Source organism: Thamnophis sirtalis, unplaced genomic scaffold, assembly GCF_051295495.1.
Source record: "Thamnophis sirtalis isolate CommonGarterSnake01/CBP01778 unplaced genomic scaffold, rThaSir2_p1.2 scaffold_1, whole genome shotgun sequence".
NCBI lineage: Eukaryota > Metazoa > Chordata > Lepidosauria > Squamata > Natricidae > Thamnophis > Thamnophis sirtalis.
The window spans coordinates 181,500,108-181,521,608 of record NW_028261381.1 but is presented as its reverse complement, the minus strand read 5'-3'; the positions used below and the strand labels follow the sequence as shown (position 1 = coordinate 181,521,608).

At 40.2% G+C, this 21,501-nt stretch overlaps 1 protein-coding gene across 1 annotated transcript; it reads left to right on the top strand.

Moving 5' to 3' along the window:
* Nucleotides 1-355: 355 nt before the first annotated feature.
* LOC148049957 (vomeronasal type-2 receptor 26-like) lies at nt 356-21,110 on the top strand. Its single transcript, XM_087705808.1, has 9 exons — nt 356-383; nt 2,335-2,399; nt 2,598-2,796; nt 2,882-2,939; nt 5,451-5,680; nt 6,201-7,057; nt 8,970-9,188; nt 19,221-19,350; nt 20,005-21,110. The coding sequence occupies exons 1-9, from the start codon at nt 356-358 to the stop codon at nt 20,907-20,909; spliced, it is 2,691 nt and encodes an 896-aa protein (XP_087561934.1). The 3' UTR covers nt 20,910-21,110.
* Nucleotides 21,111-21,501: the final 391 nt, after the last annotated feature.

Here is a 21,501-nt window from a genome sequence, read left to right as displayed (position 1 = left end):
ATATGCTGGTCTTGTTGTATTCGGGTCTTTTCCCATGTAAGGTTGAGATTGCCTTGGCAACGTTTCGGTGAGGTCTCACTCGCCATCTACAGGCTGGGTTTTAGGCTTAAAGCGTGGTCGGAGCTGCCATCTTTCTATAAATCTTAGTGGAGGGGGTGTGGAGTGCTGGCTTTGTTTCAGTAGGTGGATTGATTGGATGTGTGGCTGTATCATGATTGGTAGACTGGTGCTGATTGGTGCTGGTTGTGTGTCCATTGTTGTTTTGTGTTGTAATGGCCTGGGTGATGGGTGGGGCTCAGTGGTGGGTTTCAAATTTTTCAGAACCTATTATGTGGGTGTGGCCTATTTTGTGGGCATGGCTTGGAAGCAATGTGATTGGGCAGGTATGGCCAACTTGACATCACTCATGCACACTCGGTCACATGACCACTAACCCCAAGCCATGTGGCAAACTTTTTTGGGACTCCTATGAAGGCGGGGGGAAGAGAGGGGAAAACCTCACAAAAATTGACAACTGGAGGATTAAGGGCTGAAATTAGGAAGATCGGAGAAGGCAGGACAGAGGGGAATCCAGTAGAAAGCTATCACATGCTGGGGAAAGAATTTTGGAAGAATGGAGGAGGCAAGACAGAGAGGAATCCAGTAGAAAGCTATCACATGCTGGGGAAAGAATTTTGGGAGATTGGAGGAGGCATGACAGAGTGGAATCCAAGACAAAGCTATCACACGCTGGGGAAAAAACTTTGGGAGATTGGAGGAGGCAAGACAGAGGGGAATCCAGTAGAAAGCTATCACACGATGGGGAAAGAATTTTGGGAGATCGGAGGAGGCATGACAGAGGGGAATCCAAGACAAAGCTATCACACGCTGGGGAAAAAACTTTGGGAGATTGGAAAAGGCAAGACAGAGGGGAATCCAGTAGAAAGCTATCACACGATGGGGAAAGAATTTTGGGAGATCGGAGGAGGCATGACAGAGGGGAATCCAAGACAAAGCTATCACACGCTGGGGAAAAAACTTTGGGAGATTGGAGGAGGCAAGACAGAGGGGAATCCAGTAGAAAGCTATCAGACTCTGGAGAAAGAACTTTGAGAGATTGGAGGAGGCAAGACAGAGAGGAATCCAAGACAAAGCTATCACATGCTGGGGAAAGAACTTTGGGAGATCGGAGGAGGCAAGACAGAGGAGAATCCAGTAGAAAGCTATCACAGACTGGGGAAAGAACTTTGGGAGATAGGAGGAGGCATGACAGAGAAGAATCCAGGAGAAAACTCCTGAGCTTGCTGCTGCTGTCTAGTGGAGTGTACCTCTCCATGCTTCTCTGTTCACCACCTCCACTCCCAGGTATGGGACTTGACACCGAATTCAGCTAGGATCGTGTGGACGGGTGGGGTGAGCGAGTGATGGAGAGGCTTACAAATGGGCAGGGTGAGCGAGGAGCAACAGGGCCAGGGAAGGCGTGCAGGATTTCTGCTGATCACCGGCTGCCAGTTCGGGTCTCACCAATTTTGACTCAGCCTTCCATCCTTCCAAGGTGGATAAAAGGAGAACCCAGATTGTTGGGGGCAATAGGCTGACTCTGTAAACCACTTAGAGAGGGCTGTAAGTTGTAAAGTCATAAATTAGTCTAAGTACTATTTGTATTTTATAATCATCTCTGTCCAAAGACACATCATTTTAGTTCCTGTATGAAATTCCTTCAGATTTGGTACAAAATAATTTAGAGTATTAAAACATTTCTCCTTGGGTCTCAGTATTGTGATGTGCTATGCTTAACTGATTAAAATAACATATTAAACAACCTTTTGGACAGTAAATGTGACTGACAAGCAAGTATTGGAGCATAGAACACCAGGTATGCTGCTGGAAGAAAATTATGAAATTGAGTCTCATTTACTTTGACAATTGGAGAAAGCAATGATGTTTGGAAAAGTAAAAGGAAACCAGGCCACCAAAAATACCATGACTGGACATTACCAAAGGTGACAACAGCTGGAACATAAAACAATTCAAAAGTATAGTGCAGGATCAGAAGATGTGGAGAGGCCTGGCCCATAGAATCACTGAGAGACGTATCCAACTCAATGGATATCGATCCCTATTATATATTGGGTAGATCACACCTCAATATTTCATCCAGCCTCCGAGAGAATCCAATACATAAGTGACAGGGTGTAAGATGCAGGCAGGGACAGCATACACTGAATGACACCACCAGGTAGTTGGAACAGGAACATATGCACACTGTATGAGCTAAGCTTTCTAAAACCCAGTTGTGATATTCCACACAAAGTTGTGGAGAATAACAGGGCTAAGATCCTCTGGAACTTCCAGATCAAGCAGACAGGCAGGTCCTGGCCAATGAACCAGACATAGAGGTCATAGAGAAGAAGGCAGAGGTGGGGATAGATGAAGCAGTGTCAAATGGAACAGAAGTTGCCTTCAGAAATTGTGGGCATGTCATAACTGGAAGCTTTCCAGAAGAGACTGGATTGCCATCTGTCAAAAATGGTATAGAGTCTTCTTGGGTGGTGTGTTGGACTAAATGACCTACAAGGTCCCTTCCAACTCTGTTAATCTGTATCTGTGAATGACAGCAAGATCAGGAAGAAGGAGGGTGGGACACTGAAAAGTTCTGGGGTCTAAAGGATGAATTGGAGAGGAAAGTCAAGGACAAAGTGGTCCTAGTGATAGGGGTATTTTGGGCTGTGGCTTTTAAACTGGTAGAGGGACTCCAGCAGATCCCAGGAACAACAGCAGAGCTCTGGGCCCAGAAGAGTGAAGTGCTAGGAACAGGTAAATTAGTGTGTCCATCCTCATCTTACTCGACTCAATGGCAAATGTGGAAGAGTGACCCCACCCTGGACCTTCTTATTCTGAGATGCCACAGGGGTCAGTGCTGTCCCCTCTTCTATTCGACATCTGCATGAGACCCCAGGGTAAGCTCATGTATCTCCTTGTGGTGAGGTATCCGCTATATGCTGATGACACCCCATCAGTGCTTCTGGTAAATTAAGCAGTGCTGTACATGTTCTGTCCTGCTGTCTGGAGGCTATGAATATCTGGATGGGGAAAAACAGACTTCTAAGGAACCTCAGCAAGACTGAGTGGCTTTGGGTTTGGGGGGATCTCTAATTCTAGGACTATACAATCTATGGTGCTGGGTGGAGTAGCATTTGCCCAAAACAGACCTTGCAAGAAAGGTGGGGTCCTTCTAGACTCACAACTCCCGCTTGAGGACATGGCTAGAAAGGCCTTTTCACAACTGTATATGCCAGTCGCACCTCTTCCAAGACAGAAAATGCCCCGGTCACATCTTGGTTGGACTAAGGCAATGTGTTCCATATGAGCCTTCCCTTGAAGAGTATCCAGTAGCTTCAGCTGGTGTAAACTGCATTAACAAGAGCAGTTATGTTTCTTGGAGATCTCATCACACCTTTGCTTGCTGAGCTGCATTGTGTGGCCTCATCACTCCTGAGCTTCTGAAGGTCTTTCAAATCTGGTCATGCTTGCAGACTTGGGAAACCCAATAATTCCTTTTAATAAATGTTGTATAAAGGTTTTCTTTATTTACATTTACACTTTATTTACACTTATTTACACTTTTCATTGGACTGTTGCATGCTGCTCAGAATCACTTTGCATGAGATGGGGGCCACATAAATTTGATCAATCAATCCATTACATCCCTTCTTTTGTGGATATAACTAAACCAGTTCTTCTATCTAAACACTGGGGTGATTGCTCACTCTTCCTAGGGTTCAGCTGACTGCCACCCTGCCCCATCAGCACCCATTCTATCTGAACATACTATGGCACAGGCCAAATTCCATCTTGTGTGCAGGTGTTCACTTTCAGGTAGTTCAAAAAGTCAACTTCATTTTGACTCTCAAGTCCATCTGCTCTGTGGATTAGCTACAGGGGACACAAACATGTTTTTTCCTATCTCAGGTGCAAATCACATCTATTGCTCAGTGGGTAGGACAATGGTTTTTCCTTGCAATTATCAGAAGAACAGTAATTCGTATTGTATCCCCTGTGGATTTTAACCCACATGAATCTTCCAAAGTAACAAAAAGGGCTTTAGGAAATATGTACTGAGTTATCCCAGTGGTGGAAGACTTTACTTTGTCTTCCAAAGAGCCAACTCCAGGGTTCAGTGAGATTCAACTGGTCTTTGCCTCAAAACACAAGTAAGAGAAAGCATGATATTAGAGTAGTTTATTGATTGATTAGTCTTGCAGACCTTTCCTTAAAATAGAATAAAATGCAGCAAATCTAATTTCAGAATACGATAGATAGGAGGAAATAACGTGATAAAATACAAATGTGTTAATTAAAAGAGACATCTGATAAATTTGCCCTGAGGTAATTTGGGCAGTCTCAACTCTGTTAATCTGGTGAGATTTCCAAAGCTCCCTGCAATTCAGCTTCTGTACAAACCTTCATTTCTGATCTAGGAGGGAAGGTGAGAAGAATGGCTGGGCTGCCTCTCCTGCTGCTGATGTTGATCCTCTGCCTCCTGCCTCCCATTGCTACTAAGGAAATTCAAACCGTATGCGCATCGCAAAAACATTTACAGTTTCAAGATCCATGGGAATTTTACAGGCCTGGTGATCTGAATATTGGGGGGAATTTGCCCCTGTTAACCTCTCTGGAGTTCAGAATCCCAGATTTCCAAAAGGACCTGTTGCATTTTAATAATAAAGTTACGTAAGTTTCACCTGGAGGGGAAAGATATAGGTGATTGTTTTCTTTCCTTTGGATTCAGGGCCTCTTTTAAGAAATCCTCATTCTGGGGATCTTCAAATTTAAGTCCTTGTCTCAATAAAGAGGCAAATTCAAGAAATAGGCTAGAATTTTCCATCGCTCCAGAACTATTCATGAGGAAGATGAGAGACAACATAAAACTGAGGAGAGACAACACTATGAGACTCTAGCTGCCCTAGTCAAGATGTTGACTTATAATATTAATTTGGACCTAAAGTTATAGTAATTAAAAAACATCAAAGAAATGTTCAATCTTATTCCAATGTGGGACATTGCCAAATAAAAACCCCTCAGTTTAGGAATCTGCAGAGCTCATGAATAATGGCCCTTAGTGAGTCTGTGTTGTGACCCTCACTGGAGTCTTTTGCTCAGACCTGAAGAAGCTGCTCCGAGAGAGGAAGAAAATGATTAGGGAAGAAGAGGAGCAACTGGAGAGGATTTCATACCAAATGAAGGAAAGAGGGAGAACAGAGGGGTGGTGGTGGTAAAATGATATGGGAGAAGGACAGCCAGGCCTTTCTCCTTACTCAGAAATCCCTCCAAGTTAAGTCAAGGAACATCGTTTAAAAAATCCAAACAAATGAAATTTGTGACTTTCTGTTCCAAGGACACTTAAGAAAGGCAATGCCAACATCAACAGCACCAAAAATATAATGCTCCCCATATTTTTCCCACTACAGACTCACACCCCCAAACTACCAGTACTTCCTAGCCTTGGTGTTTACTGTCACGGAGGTGAACAAGGATCTGGATCTCCTGCCCAACATCACTCTTGGCTTCCACATCTATGAGAATAGCAAGATTCACAGGGAGATTTCCTTATTCAGCCTCTCCCTGCTCTCCACACGAGGCCAAATGGTTCCAGGTTATAAATGTGACAGGCAGGACACCCTTCTCTCCGTCATTGGGGGTGAGGGCCCCAAATCCTCAAGGCAGATGGCCTCCATCTTCAGCATCTTCAAGGTCCCACAGGTAAGTGGGGATTACAGTATGGAGTAGACAAACATAGAGAAGGCAAGGATGAAATCAATGTTTTGGTGGGGAGGGGAGAATATTAGATGTATATGACTTAAATAATCCATCTCATATTTGAATTGATTTCTGGATTTTATATATCAAGATACATTTTTATATAACAACAAAGCCATATTGATATAATTCTGAAAAAGGAATTAGTTCCTGACTTTCATAGAAGTTTATCATATTTCTGCAGCTTTCAGTGCAATTTATTCTCTGTGTCAGATTTAGGATTTGTTCCTTTTACTTCTGATCTGTCACAACCAGGAAACAATAGATAACTGGTGGCTCTTCCTAAGAAGGGAGGAAGATGAAGCCTGCCACTCAAAGTGGATAAACCTGACTGGTGGGGCAATGAACCACACAATGGGGACCCTTGAAGTCAGCATTAAAATGTACTTTGTCTTTTCAAGAAGATTCTCCTTTTTTCCAGCTCGGTGTTGGCTCTGAGTTCACTCAGGGAGACAGAAGAGTTTATCCGTCCTTCTTCCGGATTAATCCCAGGGAATTTCCTCAGTACGTGGGTGTAGTCCAGCTACTCCTGTATTTCCAGTGGAACTGGGTTGGGCTGGTGGCCCCTGAAAATGACAGTGGAGAACATTTCATTTCCTCTCTGGTGCCAATGCTGAAGGAGAAGGAGATCTGCCTGGCCTTCACTGAAATTATGAAATTTGATTTTATTGCTACTTCAGTTTCGAAATTACATCATATTTTCAATACTTGGTCTATAGGTGAAGTGATTATTTTGTTTGCAGACTCCAATACTATTACAAATGTACAGATAGTTATGTTTGCTTATGAAAGAGAGAGACATGCATCATTTCTGAAAGTCTGGATCTTTACATCCAGTTGGAAAATTAATGCGCTGAACTCTCAATACTTATTGAAAAGTATAAAGCCCTTCCATGGAGCTTTGCATTTTAGGGACCACACCAGGGATGTCTCAAAATTCAGCCATTTTCTCCTGTCTTTAGACCCTTTGAACCCACAAGGGGACGTTTTTCTCCCAACGTGGTGGGAATGGGTCTTTGGCTGCAAGATCTACAAACCAGGCAGGATCCCTCCAAAGGGGAGAAAACCATGTACAGGAAAGGAGGATTTACGGAATCTGCCATCTTACGTGTTTGAAACAAGCATGACAGGGGAAAGTTACAACATCTACAATGCCATTTATGCTGTGGCACACGCATTACATGCCATGCATGGATCCAGAGGGCAACCAGCCATGATGAGGATTGGAAAGAGGATCTCAAATGTCCAGTCATGGCAGGTAATTTCTGTGAGGTTTTTTTTTCCATTCCTTGGACTGGATAAAGGTTTTTAATGCAGGACACAGATGCTTAGAGAGGAAGCTCCCCGTTTGTATTTCTTGAATTAAACAATTCTATGGCATCATATCACTGCATCAAATCTGCATTAAACCAGATTAAAACAGTAATTATTAACAAAAACACAAATGAGGGGTCAACCTATATTCCAAAGAAACTGAGAGCAGTACAGGAAGTAACAAATGGAAGATTATCAAGAGTGATCCAATGTCCAGTCTGGAAAGGTAATTTCTGCAATCATCATCATCATCATCATCATCATCATCATCATCATCATCATCATCATCATCATCACCACCATCATCATCATCATCAATCATCATCATCATCATCATCATCATCATCATCATCATCATCATCATCTTTAAATAGGAAACTCACAATGTGTATTTCTTTCATCAAATATATGCATGGTATCATATTACTGCATGAAACCAGATTGAAATAGTATTTAAGCAGAAAACAACAGTAAAGTCAATTAAACAAAATATTTTGTTGAGAGAGGTGGAGGAGAGAAGGGAAATAAACCAAACCAGTGTCCATGAGGTTCATGTAGGAAAGACCTTCCTAAAAATTCTTCAAAGGTCTTCAAGGGTTGCCTGAGTTTCATAAAGTGGTCATTCCAGGGAGGAAGCACCATCCCAGAGCAAGAGAGAACAAAGAGCAAGATAGCAATTTTGCCAGAGGCTTAAACAGTCCTAGTGGGCACATTTGCAGAACCACCTCAGTTTTCTTCTGGATGTGCCCTTGATGACGATGATGATGTTATCCGTCATGCCTGACTTTTGGTGATTCTGTGGTCCAGATTGCTCATCATTCTCCAATCTTGCCCTACTCTTTAAAAAGATACTAAACTCAGTTGATTTTAATCTTGGTTTGTGTTTCTATGGCTTAGCATGCTGTGTGACCTTCCTCGTGTCTTTAGTTTGCAACGTGTTGTACTGAACAGCTTGTTGTGTCCAAGCAACCTTTGTCAAATTTACCACACAGAACTGGACTCAACCTAGTCTGAAATTCATCAGATGTTTTTTATTTCTGCCTCAAAGGCTAAAGAACGGATCTCTTTGGCCAGTGAAGCCACAAATCAGGGCAGGCACTGTGTGGAAAACAAATCCTTAGAGGAGTGGGGGAGTATCAGCAGAACAGAAATAAAGAAGGAATGTTTGCTAATTGGCATATTAAAAGGAATGTTTCCTTTTACAAAACTTTTACAAAAGTTTTAAAAAATTAAAAAAACGTATTTCAACATTTGAAAAAAGAAGAAAAAAATCAAGGAAACAATTGATCCATTAATGGAAGAAAATGGCAAGAAGGGAACAAGCAAAGATACAATTCGGCATCAAATGCTAAACCTTGGGCCTCTTCTGGACAGTAGAATAACAAACTGGGGCAGGAAATTCCTTCACATGGCCCCACTTGGTCATATCTTGTTCCCACATTCTGCTTTCCTTGATTGTCAGCTAGAGAAAGTCACTCGGATTCTACACCAATGTGGTAAAAATGATTTAATTGTTCCTAAAATGCATTGCTCATTTTCAAGACTTTGGGCCAAAGTCAACATTTAAAAAGAGCCTAGTATCACAGAAGCAAGACCATACAAGGAATTTTGAATTTGACATATTTGTATGTAGACACCATTCTGATAAAAACTGCAGCTGAAGTAGCTGTAATACAAATGGCCAATACAAAAGAGAAACTTTTGTAGGGGAAGTAGGTAAAAACTTGATGTTATTCTAGATTGCTCAGATCTTCAACAAGGAAACTCTTCTAGATTCCCAGATAGATACGAATCCCCTAATATGAGGGCCATCACACAATGATAGAAACCAGTTATTCCAATTTCTTTTCATTCAGCTTCTTCCCTGTTTGAGGAAGGTCCACTTCAACAACAGTGCTGGTGATGAAATCTCCTTCTCAGAAAGTGGACTGGGATCTGCTCGTTATGATCTTCTCAACTGGGTTTTCTTCCCCAATCTATCTTTTGTCCACAGTAAAGTTGGACAGATAGAACCTGAGGCTCCCCCAGGGCAGGATTTCAACATTAACTCTGATGCAATTGTCTGGACAAAAAGGGTGAGCTGGAAGTTAAAATAAATGCAGCAAAAGAGTCATTCTCTTGTTATTTTTTTTATTATTATTATTAAAAGGTTTTTATTTTCCTTTTTTTTTTCATTTTCATACACTCACATATATACTGTGCATAGCCGGAGCCATACAACATTAAACAATAATTGCAGCAATTCCTCTTGTCAACAATACCCCCAAAATTAGAAGCCCAATATACCTCTTCCACTCTCCGTACACCTCTCTCTTCCACCCCCTCCAACTTTCTATCTTCCCTCAATCATCCCCCTCTACCCTACTTCCCCTCCCCCTCTACCACTCCTCTCTCCCGATCCACTCCCTCCCTTCCTTCTCACCCTCCCTCTCATCCTCTCTCCTGCCCTCTCTACCCATCTTTCTTCTATCCCACTCTTCCTCCCCTTGGTGTATTTCCACTATATGTCAATGTACTTAACATCCTATTTTTACACAGAAATTAAAGAAAAACAGTATACATGTGAAGTCGCATTACATTGAAATTTAACACATAAATATCCCTCCCTCCCCCCACCCTCCCCCCCAACACCCCACCTCCCCCCCCCGACTTCCCAGAGCCCATACACGGTATAGATTTTTAACAAACACAGTCTAAAGTATATTGAGAAAAAAGAAATAAAAAATGGTTAATAACATCTCTACATTGATCTTAGCTTCTTCTTGCTATGCTAACTTTAAAGAGTTTAAATCATTCCTGATCTTAAGCATAGGCTATCTGGAATTTCTTAGTCCCATATTTGTTTTGTATATAGTCAATCCATTTTTCCAGTCTCGTTTATATCTTTCATTTTTTTTTTTATGTTTTATTCATTTTCATTTTCAATTTTATACATTCACTTATATACTGGATATTGGCAATAATAATATTATAATCGTAAGAAAAAAAAAAACAAAAAACCCCCAACCGAAACACAACTCATAAACCCCACCTATCACTTTCACACACCCCTTCTTCTCCCCCTCCAACTTTCCTTTCTCCCTCCAACGATCACCCCTCCTACTTCCCTTTCCCCTCCTATCTTCCTTTCTCGCCTTTCTCACCCTCCTTCCCCTCTCATCCTCCTTACATTCCCCTCTTCCTCCCTCCTTACTTCTCCCTCTTCTTTTCCTCTACTTCTCACTATGGTGCATTTCTCTATTCCTTACACCCAACAAAAAAAAAAAGGAAAGAAAAAAGCAATAAGAAAAAAAAAGAGAAAAATAAAAAGAAAAGATAAGGAACAGCAGTATACAAGTGTATTCTTCTTGTTCTATATATTGAAGCTATATCTCCACCCACCCACCCACCCCCAATGAACCCCCCTCCCTAACCCCCTCCGACTTCCCAGGTCACACACCCGGCACAGTTCAGTACCATTCACCTTCAAAATATCTTATTAACAATAATAATGAAAATAAAATAAAAAGAACACTCCGAAAAAGAAAACAAAAACAAAAAAGTAAATAAAATAAAATTGAAAACTCTTTTGCATTATGCTCAGCCTCCCATCATTCTTCAAATTTTAAACAGTGTGAATCATTCCATTTATATTTTGTCCTCGTCCCTTACTTCTTTGATATTTACCCCCATCTTCCTGTAGAATCTCCAGATAGTCTTTCTTAACCTTATATTCAACTATTAGTTTATACAAAAATCAATTTATCTTCATACTTTCGCTACTCATCTTCCTATCCTTCGTTTCACGTCTCCATTCCTCCCAAGCCCAAATTGCATAAGATTAGGATCTCGCTCTTCACTTTGAAGTCCTGAGCTTTTTATATTATACTTCAGACATGTAAATTCGTAAAACATATGCCCAAAATTCATACCAGTTCGTTCAATCCCAAGATTCCTTCATCAATATCCCACTCCACCTTCCTTTCTGCTCCACACTCCATTCATCCCAAACCGCAATTCAAATAAATCTTAGTCCCCGCTTTCCTCACAGAAAACACTTCATGCGCAGTTTGGATTGAAACTCAAATAAGTCTTGTAAAAGTCCCGTATCAGTACACAGCTTTACCATTTCATACCAAACAGAAATCCTAAAGTTTTAATCAGTCCAAAAGCTTAGAAAGTATTTTAAAAACGTCGCTGGGTCTGTATTCTTTACTCTTCTGTCCTTCCGGAAAGAAAAGGCAACCCTCTGCCTTATAACCACGTGTCACGCTGCTTTGAAAATATGACTGAATCCTCAGTTTCCGCTCTTCTGCCTCTCCAGTAGGGGGAGAGCAACTCCCTCCTTCTTGTAGTTAAGTGAATTGCTGCTTGTCTTTCCTTCACCTTGTCCTTCCGCGTTTCCGAGTGAGTCAGGAAGCCCCGCCTTCAGAGTTTTATAATAAAAGTCCCGAGCTTCCGAAACAGAATTAATACGAAATCTTTGATTTTCAAATGTAACTGTGATTCCAACTGGAGCCTCCCATTTATACTTTATTTGACGATTTCTGAGTTCTTGGGTTAAAAAAGTATAACTTCTCCTTGCGTGCAGCATCTGAAGCGGGATATCTTTAAAGACGAACAAATCGTGGTCATCAATTCTGAGCCTTCTATTATGAAGCTTTTGTGAGATCGCATTTCTGGATTCTCTTGTGAAAAAGTATATAATTATGTCTCTTGGAAGCTGTCGTTCCTCTGCTACATGCGAATTTTGGCGATAGATTTTTCGAATATTCCAATCAAAATTAAGTCCTGGGCCTCCCACCACTTGGCTGAAAGCTTCTACAAAAGTCTGTTTCAAATTTTCTCCTTTCTTTTCAGGCAGTCCTCTGACTCTTATTGCAAACGCCTTTGTATTATAATTTATCATTGTAAGTTGTGTTTGATTATTAATAATCTCTTGTTGTAAAGCTTGAATATTAGAAGACAAATTAAAATTAGCCCTCTTCAAAGATTCCAATTTCGTCTCCATTTCTTCAACATAATCTGTTAAAGTAGACGTGACTTCAAACGTATTCGCATTTATCTGGGCAATTTTGGCATGTATTTTATCGCATAAATCCAACACAAATTCTTGAATTTCTTTTCTAAAGTCATTAATTATTTGAAAGAGAAGCTCCTGTGTCAAGAAATCTCCAGTAGATGGCGTAGGAGACAAAGGCAGCGATTTGGTAGCAAGTTCTTTAAGCACAAGGGGGGAGGATTTTTTTGCCTGTTTGGACCTGGGAGACATTATAGATAAAATCTGAGAATAGACAGATAAACAGTGTCTTCAGCTGGCCAGTTCTCAATAAATTATTTGTAGACTTTGCTCATTAATGAGTAGCGGTCTCCGGGGAAATAAAGCCAGTTAATTACGTCATCAATCACCAACACAGTAAAAACGCCATTTTGTGTCCCAATTGCGCAGAGAAGTTCAAAGGAAAAACAAGGCTGGTGTTTAGATAGTTAAAAAAAAAAACACATCACAGAGGTGCGACCCGCTCGTATTATCTTAAAAGCAATTTATCATTGTCCTGAGTGCGGGAGTCGGCTGTCTAGGGCTGCAAAAAGGCAGCTGCAAAGAAATGGCTGGAGATAAAAGCTCGGCTACGTTGGATCCATTCTCTGTTCGCAGCCCAAAAAAAAAAGAAGAGGGCTGTGAACTACGAATAAATCCTAACACCTGAGCTTCTGCCTGTCCCTTTCTGCCAGAAAGGGATGATATCTATTGATCTTAATTAGATATACAGACCAGATCTTTAAGAGGGGCTTCGTTGAGCTCCTCGGCGACAGGTTCCTCCCACAGGAAGTCGTTTATATCTTTCATTTGAGTGGCCTTTAAGATATGCCGATATTTTAGCCATCTCGGCTAAATTTGTAACTTTCAATGTCCATTCTTGAGTTGTAGGCAAGTCTTCCTTCTTCCAGTATTGCGCCACCAACAGTCTTGCTGCCGTTATTAGGTGCAAAATCAATTTAGTCTCTACCACTGTAAAGTCAGTACTTATACCTAGTAAAAATAGCTGAGGAGTAAACTTTATCCTTCTTTTAAAGATATTTTGCATAATCCACCATATTTTTATCCAAAATGCCTTAACCTTTTGGCAGGTCCACCATATATGAAAATATGTAGCATCGAGAGAACCACATCTCCAACATTTAGGCTGTAAATTCGGATACATAGAAGCCAGTGTTTTAGGATCTAAATGCCATCTATAGAACATCTTATAAAAATTTTCTCTCAGGTTTTGAGCTTGTGTAAATTTCTTACCCAGATTCTTTCCCATGTATCCAGCATTATTGGTTCTTCAATGTTTTGAGCCCACTTTATCATACAATCTTTAACTAATTCTATTTCCGAATCCATCTGTATTAATACATTATATATCCTCTTTATATGCATTAAGCTTTGATCTCTTATTTGTTTAAATAGATTATCCTCAACTTGGATAAAACCAATTTTTTGATCTGTTTTCCACCTGGCCTGTAATTGCCCATACTGGAACCATGTTTGAACTACCTTCTCCTCTTTTAATACCTCTAAAGATTTTAGTTGTAGTACCCCCCTTTCCAAAATGAAAAGCTGTCTGTAGGTAGTTCTATCCTGTTTTTGTGTTATATTCATATTTTCAATTGCATGTCTAGGAATTGCCCACATGGGTAACTTGTCATTTAATTTATATTGGTATTTTTTCCAGACCCGCAGTAAAGCATTTCTTAAGATATGACTTTTAAAATTCTTGTCCAATTTTTTGTTGAATAATAGGTAAGCATGCCAACCATATACCAGATCGTGTCCCTCAATATTCAATATTCTATCATTAGTTAAATGAGTCCAATCACTAATTAGAGATAGCACCACTGCATCATAATATAGTTTTAGGTTAGGTAATTTCAAGCCTCCTCTCTCGCGTGCATCTTGCATTATTTTCAGCTTTACCCTCGGCTTCTTTCCTGCCCATACAAATTTGTTGATACCCTTCTGCCATTCTAACAGATTCGCATCTGTTTTAAGTATAGGTAACATTTGGAAGAGAAATAAAAATTTTGGTAAAATGTTCATTTTCACTGCCGCTATCCTACTCAGCAAAGATAAGTGCAATTTCTCCCATTTTTTCATCTCTATCTGTATACTATACCAAAGTGGTTCATAATTATGCTTATATAGTTTCCGATTTGAAGTTAAAATATTAACTCCAAGATATTTGACTTTTTTGACTACCTCACATCCTAGCATCCCTCCTAGTTCTTCCTTTTGTTTAGTATTCATATTTATAGCTAATATTTTTGTTTTTCCTAAATTTATTTTAAAACCAGACACTTGACCATATTGATAAATCGTATTCATTAAAACCATACTGGATTCCTGCGGTTGTTCCAATATTATGACCAAATCATCTGCAAAAGCGTGCACTCTGTATTCTTGCTGCCTAATCTTGATCCCTTTTAGACCATCCAAGCCCCGTATTTTATTCAACATTACTTCCAGAGTTATAATGAACAATAGTGGGGACAAAGGACAGCTCTGTCTTGTACCTTTTCCGATTTGAAAAGGATCTGTTAAACTTCAGTTGACTATGATTTGGGCTGTTTGCTGTTGGTATATTGCTTTAATTGACTGTAAAAAGCTATCTCCTATCTGCATTTTTTGCAATATCTTCAACAGAAATTGCCAGTTAACTCGACAAAGGCCTTCTCAGCATCCAAAAATATGAACGCAGCAGGAATTTGATTATTCTTTCCCAAATATTCTAAAGCATTAATAATTAATCTAACATTACTCTTCATCTGTCTCCCCTGTATAAAACCTGTTTGGTCGGTATGTATCAGTTGTTGAATAACCACCATTAACCTATTTGCTAGTATTTTAGTAAAGATTTTATAATCTACATTAAGTAATGAAATAGGTCTATAATTTTTTGGTTGGGTAATATCTTGATCTTCTTTGGGTATCAACAATATAAACGCTGTCTTCCAAGATGGAGGCATCTTACCTTCCGTTTGAATCTTATTAAATAATTCTCTAAGAGGTTCTACCATTTCTAACTGTAAATTTTTATAGTAAACCGCTGTCAAACCATCTGTACCTGGTGCTTTCCCTAACTTTAATTGCTTGATTACCTGCAAAATTTCCCCCGAAGTTATTGGTTGGTTCAACTTTTGCCTGTGCTCTTCTCTAACTGAGGGTATTTTCTCTTTATCTAAATATTTGTCTATATCTAAACCATTAATTTTATCCCCTTTATACAATTCTGTAAAAAATTCCCAAAATGCCTTTTGAATCTTCTCCTGTTGAAACACCTCCTTCCCTCTGTAAGTCAGTTTAGATATATTTCGAATTTTCCTTTTTTTCCTAATCTGATAAGCTAACCATCTGCCAGGTTTGTTTACGTTACAAAAAGTATTGTGTTTTGCATATAATAAACTAGTGGCTACCTGGTCAGAGATCAACATGTCAAATTGAGATTTTAATATGGTGATTGCTTCTTTAACCTTTGTATCGCCTGGATTTATTGTTACCTCCATCTCTTTCCTCTTAATTTCCTCTTCCAATTCTCTTCATTTTAGCCTTTGTTTATATCTATGTGTTTTATTTATATTCATCAGCACTCCTCTCATATATTATTCAGATAACATTTTTTTACAATCATTAATATACTTTTCATATCTAAATAAGTTTTCATTCAATCTCCAAGACCTTCTTGCCTGCACTGCCCTTCCCAATTCCATCCAAACTGGGTTATGATCCGAAAGGACCCTAGCTGCAATCTTTGTCTTCTTCACCCTAGAAAGCAAATCATTAGTGATTAGTATAAAATCAATCCTTGAAAAGGATTGACGTCTATCAGAAAAGAAAGTGAAATCATGTTCCTCTGCATTTCTCACTCGCCAAATATCTCTCAATTCGAAGTCATCCATCATGTCAAAAAAAGATTTGGGTAGCTTTGCTTGCATCTTAGTATTTGGGCGAGAAGTCTTCTTATCTCTTTTAGTGTCTATCACACCATTCCAATCACCCAATAGTATACAAGACCTATAGTCCCACTGAACTAATTTAGCATGAAGATTTCTATAGAATCTGTCTTGCTGTTGATTAGGAGCATAAATTCCCAAAAGTAATATCTTTTTCCCTTCTAAGATTAGATCTAACGTGATATATCTTCCAAAGGGATCTGCTTCAATCAATTCAGCTTTGATATCTTTTCTTAAGTATACAACTATACCATTTTTCTTTTCCATGGCAGAGGCTACAAAATGTTGACCAAGTTTTGGGTTAATCAAATATTTTTGATCAGTTGATTTGATATGAGTTTCTTGCAAACAAATTATATCATTCTTAAACTGTTTAAGATAGTGAAATATTTTCTTTCTCTTCTGTGGAGAATTTAGTCCATTGACATTCCATGTTAGAATCTTAGTTGTCATCTTTGGTTACCTGAAGCTTTTTTAGAGCCTCCTGCATGGCCTGTTTAACCTTTGGCCTAGCTCCTCCCATGGCTTCTGAGCTTGTTGCTGTAACTCCTTGATTGATGGCCGGTGATTGTTGAGGTTGTTGCCTTTTTGCTTGTTTTTCCATTCGTCTGGTAGTCATACAGCTAGGTCTTTGTTGCATAACACCTTGCCCTTCTAGGGAGGGGAGATGGTACATCTTGTCTGGTAGTTTTGCTGTCTGTCTTGTCCTTCTTGTGGTCTTTCTCCGGATCCAGATGGTGCAGGGTGTCCCACCTTCAAAATATTGTGATAAAAATCTCAAGCTTTCCATACGGAGTTGAGACGATATCTTTGCCTGTCAAATGTAAATATAATACCAAATGGTGCATCCCATCTGTAGTGTATCTGACGGATTCTGAGTTCTTCCACTAAAAAAGCATAGTCTCTCCTGGCTCTTAGCATTTGAGGTGGTATTTCTTTCAAAACAGTCAAATCCTGGCCCCCAATTTGGAGCCTAGTGTTATAGGACTCTTGTAATATCATGTTTCTGAACTCTCTTGTAGTGAAATATATAACTACATCTCGGGGAAGTTGCTTCTGTTTTGCCACCCAAGAATTAACGCGATAAGCTTTATCAATCTACCAGTCAAAGTTGGACCCCGGTCTTCCCACCAGACAATCAAAAGCTTCTGAAAGAATCTGTTTCAAGTTCTCCTGTTTATCCTCACGCAACCCCCTTACTCTTAATGCCAGCTCCATCTGCCTCTACTGTATCATAATAATTTGTTTTTCAGTGTTTTCAACTTTTTGTTGCACCACCTCAGTTTTGGATGTCAAATTGGTATTAGCTGAAGAGCCGAGGTGGCCCAGTGGTTAAATGCAGCACTGCAGGCTACTGCTAGATCAGCAGTTCAGCGGTTCAAATCTCACCGGCTCAGGGTTGACTCAGCCTTCCATCCTTCCGAGGTGGGTAAAATGAGGACCCAGATTGTTGGGGGCAATATGCTGACTCTCTGTAAACCGCTTAGAGAGGGCTGAAAGCCCTATGAAGCGGTATATAAGTCTACTGCTATTGCTAGCTTGGTTAGGATCCTCTAGACTATCTTCAATTCCAGAAACATTTTCTGTCAGTACAGTTACAAGTCCCAGCATATCATCTTTCATTTTAGCAATCCTAGTATCAATTTTATCATACAAGTCCGCCTTAAGTTCTTTTATCTCCTCTTTTATCTCCTCTTTAAAATCTCTAAAAGTTTCCAAAAAAGTTCTTTCATTAGCAAATCTCCAGTATGGGGCATAGAGGGTGGAGGCTGCGACTTTGTGCCAGGTATTGGGGATGTACTTCTAGGAGGTGGTTTCAAAGCAGGATTTAATTTTGAGGCCATTCCAAGTCTTATCTTCGAGCAATTAATCAAACTCTACTGGCCCGCTATGCAGCTACAAAAAGAAGCATTAAATCACCCCTTTATTAGCTCTGTAGGACTTTTCAGAAGGTTTCAGAAAAAAAGCATTGTAACGAAACAGCTCAGCATATTCAACGCCATTTTAAACTTCTCTATATTAGAAAAATATATTAGCAAAGTTGATTTTAAAAAAAAGGTCTTGTGGAATCTTGTAGAAATGAAACTAATTAATACAAATCTGCTGGCCGGCTATAAGGCAGAGCAATGAATCACTCCCTTCCATTGAAGTTTTATAGCTGTTCTTTGCAAGAAGATTAAGGAGGGGAGCGTTGTTATGGAGAATTCACCGTCACCATTTTAAAAGCGCTTTTTTTTTTTAAAAAAAAAACCAAATTAACGAAGGAAGATCTTGTAAAAAAATGAAGCTAGGATTAAATAAGCAAATGAAGTTCTCAGATACGGGCTCTGCTTGTATTAAAATCAAATAGTTCAAATATTGTTCTAAGTGGGAGGATCTTACTTTGGGCTGCAAAAAGCAGCTGTAGATTCTGGTGCAGAGATGATTCTGCCTCGGCCGGCCCCCCACTCTCTTCGCAGACAAAAAAGCTGCAAAGATCAAAAAGGCACTTTGCCAGCTGGATCTCTCTCCTTCCCTTCTTGCCTGAATGGATAAGGTACCTGTCAGATGTGTAGACAGATAACACGACCAGGATCTCGGGAGCAGCTCTATTAAGCTGCTACCATCAGCAAGGTCCTGCCCAGGAAGTCCAAAAGAGTCATTCTCTTCTAGGGATTCAAAACATCTCCCTTACTGGAGAACAGGTTACTGAATCAAAACTTTGGCAACAATTTGATGACAAAACTACTTTGCATGTAACATATTTGAGGTCTGATTTGTGACAGATCCAAAAGTGTTGAGATTAGGAAGAAATTCTGCTTGATACCCAGGATGCAGATGGAGCAGGCAATAGTGGTTTCCATGGACCATTCCCATTCAGTTGGATCTCCATCAGTGTTTGCTTCAGAAAAGCTATAGCTCAATTTATGACCCTTCTATTGCATGTCAAGCCCCAGTTACAATCTCCAGCATCCATTGGTGGTCTGGAATGGAATCGGCCTTAATCTCTCTGTGCCTTTTCCAGGTTTCTGCTAGAGCCCAGTTAACCATTTCTTTTGAAGACATTTTGATAATGGAAACAGAAATGTACAAATGAATCAGTGAAGCATGTTTGTTGCTTATACTATCTCAAGCATCTCCTTATTCTCTTTCAGAAAGTGCCTTTTGGCCGGTGTGGCATGAAGAGGTGCCATGCAGGAGAGAAGAGGAGTGTTCCAGAGGGAGAGCAGGTCTGCTGCTACCGATGTGATCCTTGTTCAGAAGGGACCATTTCTAATCAGACAGGTAGAACAAACTTTTAATGTAGATCTTCTAAGATCCAGGAAACCACTCAGTAGAGGGCAATATCAATTTTGTTGTTATTTTTCATAAATTGAAATTCTTCAACATGTTCATGTTTTTCAGCAGAAATTCTGAGTTCATGGGATCTAAACTGTCCTGCCCACCTCCCACCCCAGGTCACCTGTGTCAGGATTGTCCTGAGATTGTCCTGAGGAGACAACCTGCCCCACTGCTCAGCAATTTAACGCAAGGTAGTTTGGGACACAATTCATGTGTTGAGGAGTCCTTGGTGCTCTTCATGTTTTACCTCCTTGATTTTCTACTCAACTCTTACAACCCATTGGGAAATCCCACTACAAATCTTTTCATGAAGGAGTGTGAGGTTAAAGCTCTAATATTTATTATCTAGAGTATGATTGTTCAGTCCCAGAAAATTGATAGATCTGTTGGGGAATGAGAAGTTATATCCAGCTATATCTGTGTATTCTCCTCTGCAACAAAATTCTGAAAGTGCAATTGCAAAACACAAAGCAGAGAATTTGAGCCAAAGAGGTGAAAACATCCTTGCCTCTAGCTAACCTGTCATCAGGGTCATCAGTAAAAGATGATTAACCCTTTTTGATCCATCATGAAATACAAAATGACTCTTGATTTCAGATGCAGCTCACTGTGACCCCTGTCCAGAAGACCAGTATCCCAACAAGGACAAGGACCACTGCATTGCCAAGATGCTCCACTTCCTCTCCTATCAAGAGACTCTGGGATACATCTTAGTTTCTCTTGCTCTTTTTCTCTCTGTGACCACATCTGCAGTCCTGGTGGTTTTCCATAAAAATCATGACACGCCAATTGTCAAGGCGAACAACCGAGATCTCACCTACATCCTCCTAGTCTCTCTCCTGCTCTGCTTCCTCTGCTCCTTCCTTTTCATTGGGCGACCTCAGATGCTCACCTGTCTCTTCCGACAAACAGCCTTTGCCATTCTGTTTTCCCTTGCAGTTTCCTCTGTCTTGGCAAAAACTATCATGGTGGTTCTGGCCTTTATGGCCACCAAGCCAGGAAACAGGGCTAGGAAATTCTTAGGAAAACCACTGACCAATTCCATTGTATTAGGCTGTCCCCTGATCCAGGCAATTCTTTGTGCCACCTGGCTGATAACCACTCCCTCATTTCCCAATTTTGATTTCCACTCCTTGACTGGAGAGGCCATCTTGGAATGTAATGAAGGCTCAGCTTTAATGTTTTACACTGTCCTGTCCTACCTGGGTTTTCTGGCCCTTGTAAGTTTCACTGTGGCCTTTCTGGCTAGGAACTTGCCTGACAGCTTTAATGAAGCCAAGTTCATTACTTTCAGCATGCTGATCTTCTGCAGTGTTTGGATCACCTTCATCCCCACTTATCTGAGCACCAAAGGGAAGTCCATGGTGGCCGTGGAGATCTTCTCCATCTTGGCATCTGGGGCTGGTCTGTTGGCTTGCATCTTTTTCCCCAAATGTTATATTATTCTACTGAGACCCGATCTAAATTGTAGAGAAAACATAATGAGACTCAAGAACCTCTGACTAATGTAGTTTTTGAGAACTTTTATTTGATTTTTGGACTTTTTTATTTTATCAGCTATTTGGACTTTTTTATTTTATCATGAAATGAGGAAAGGGCTTTTCCATGAAATAATCAGATGATGAAAACCATTACAAAGTACCTATTAATCTTAAACAATCCCTCACCTTTCATTTTTCATTTATGCCAGTTCTCTTCTGAGTCGATCCCCCTGAGTTGATCATCTTGGAAATAAATCTGGATGTTAAATATGTAAATATTCCTTTCCAAAATGATGGATTTATTTGAATCAAAAGTGTCTAAGAAAATATGCTGGGGTGGTGAAGAGCCAAGGTGGCGCAGTGGTTAAAAGCAGCACTGCAGGCTACTGCTAGATCAGCAGGTCAGCGGTTCAAATCTCACCGGCTCAGGGTTGACTCAGCCTTCCATCCTTCCGAGGTGGGTAAAATGAGGACCCAGATTGTTGGGGGCAATATGCTGACTCTCTGTAAACCGCTTAGAGAGGCCTGAAAGGCCTATGAAGCGGTATATAAGTCTACTGCTATTGGATTTACTATCGTTATTTTTAAGCATGTTTGTTTCCATAGGTCACTG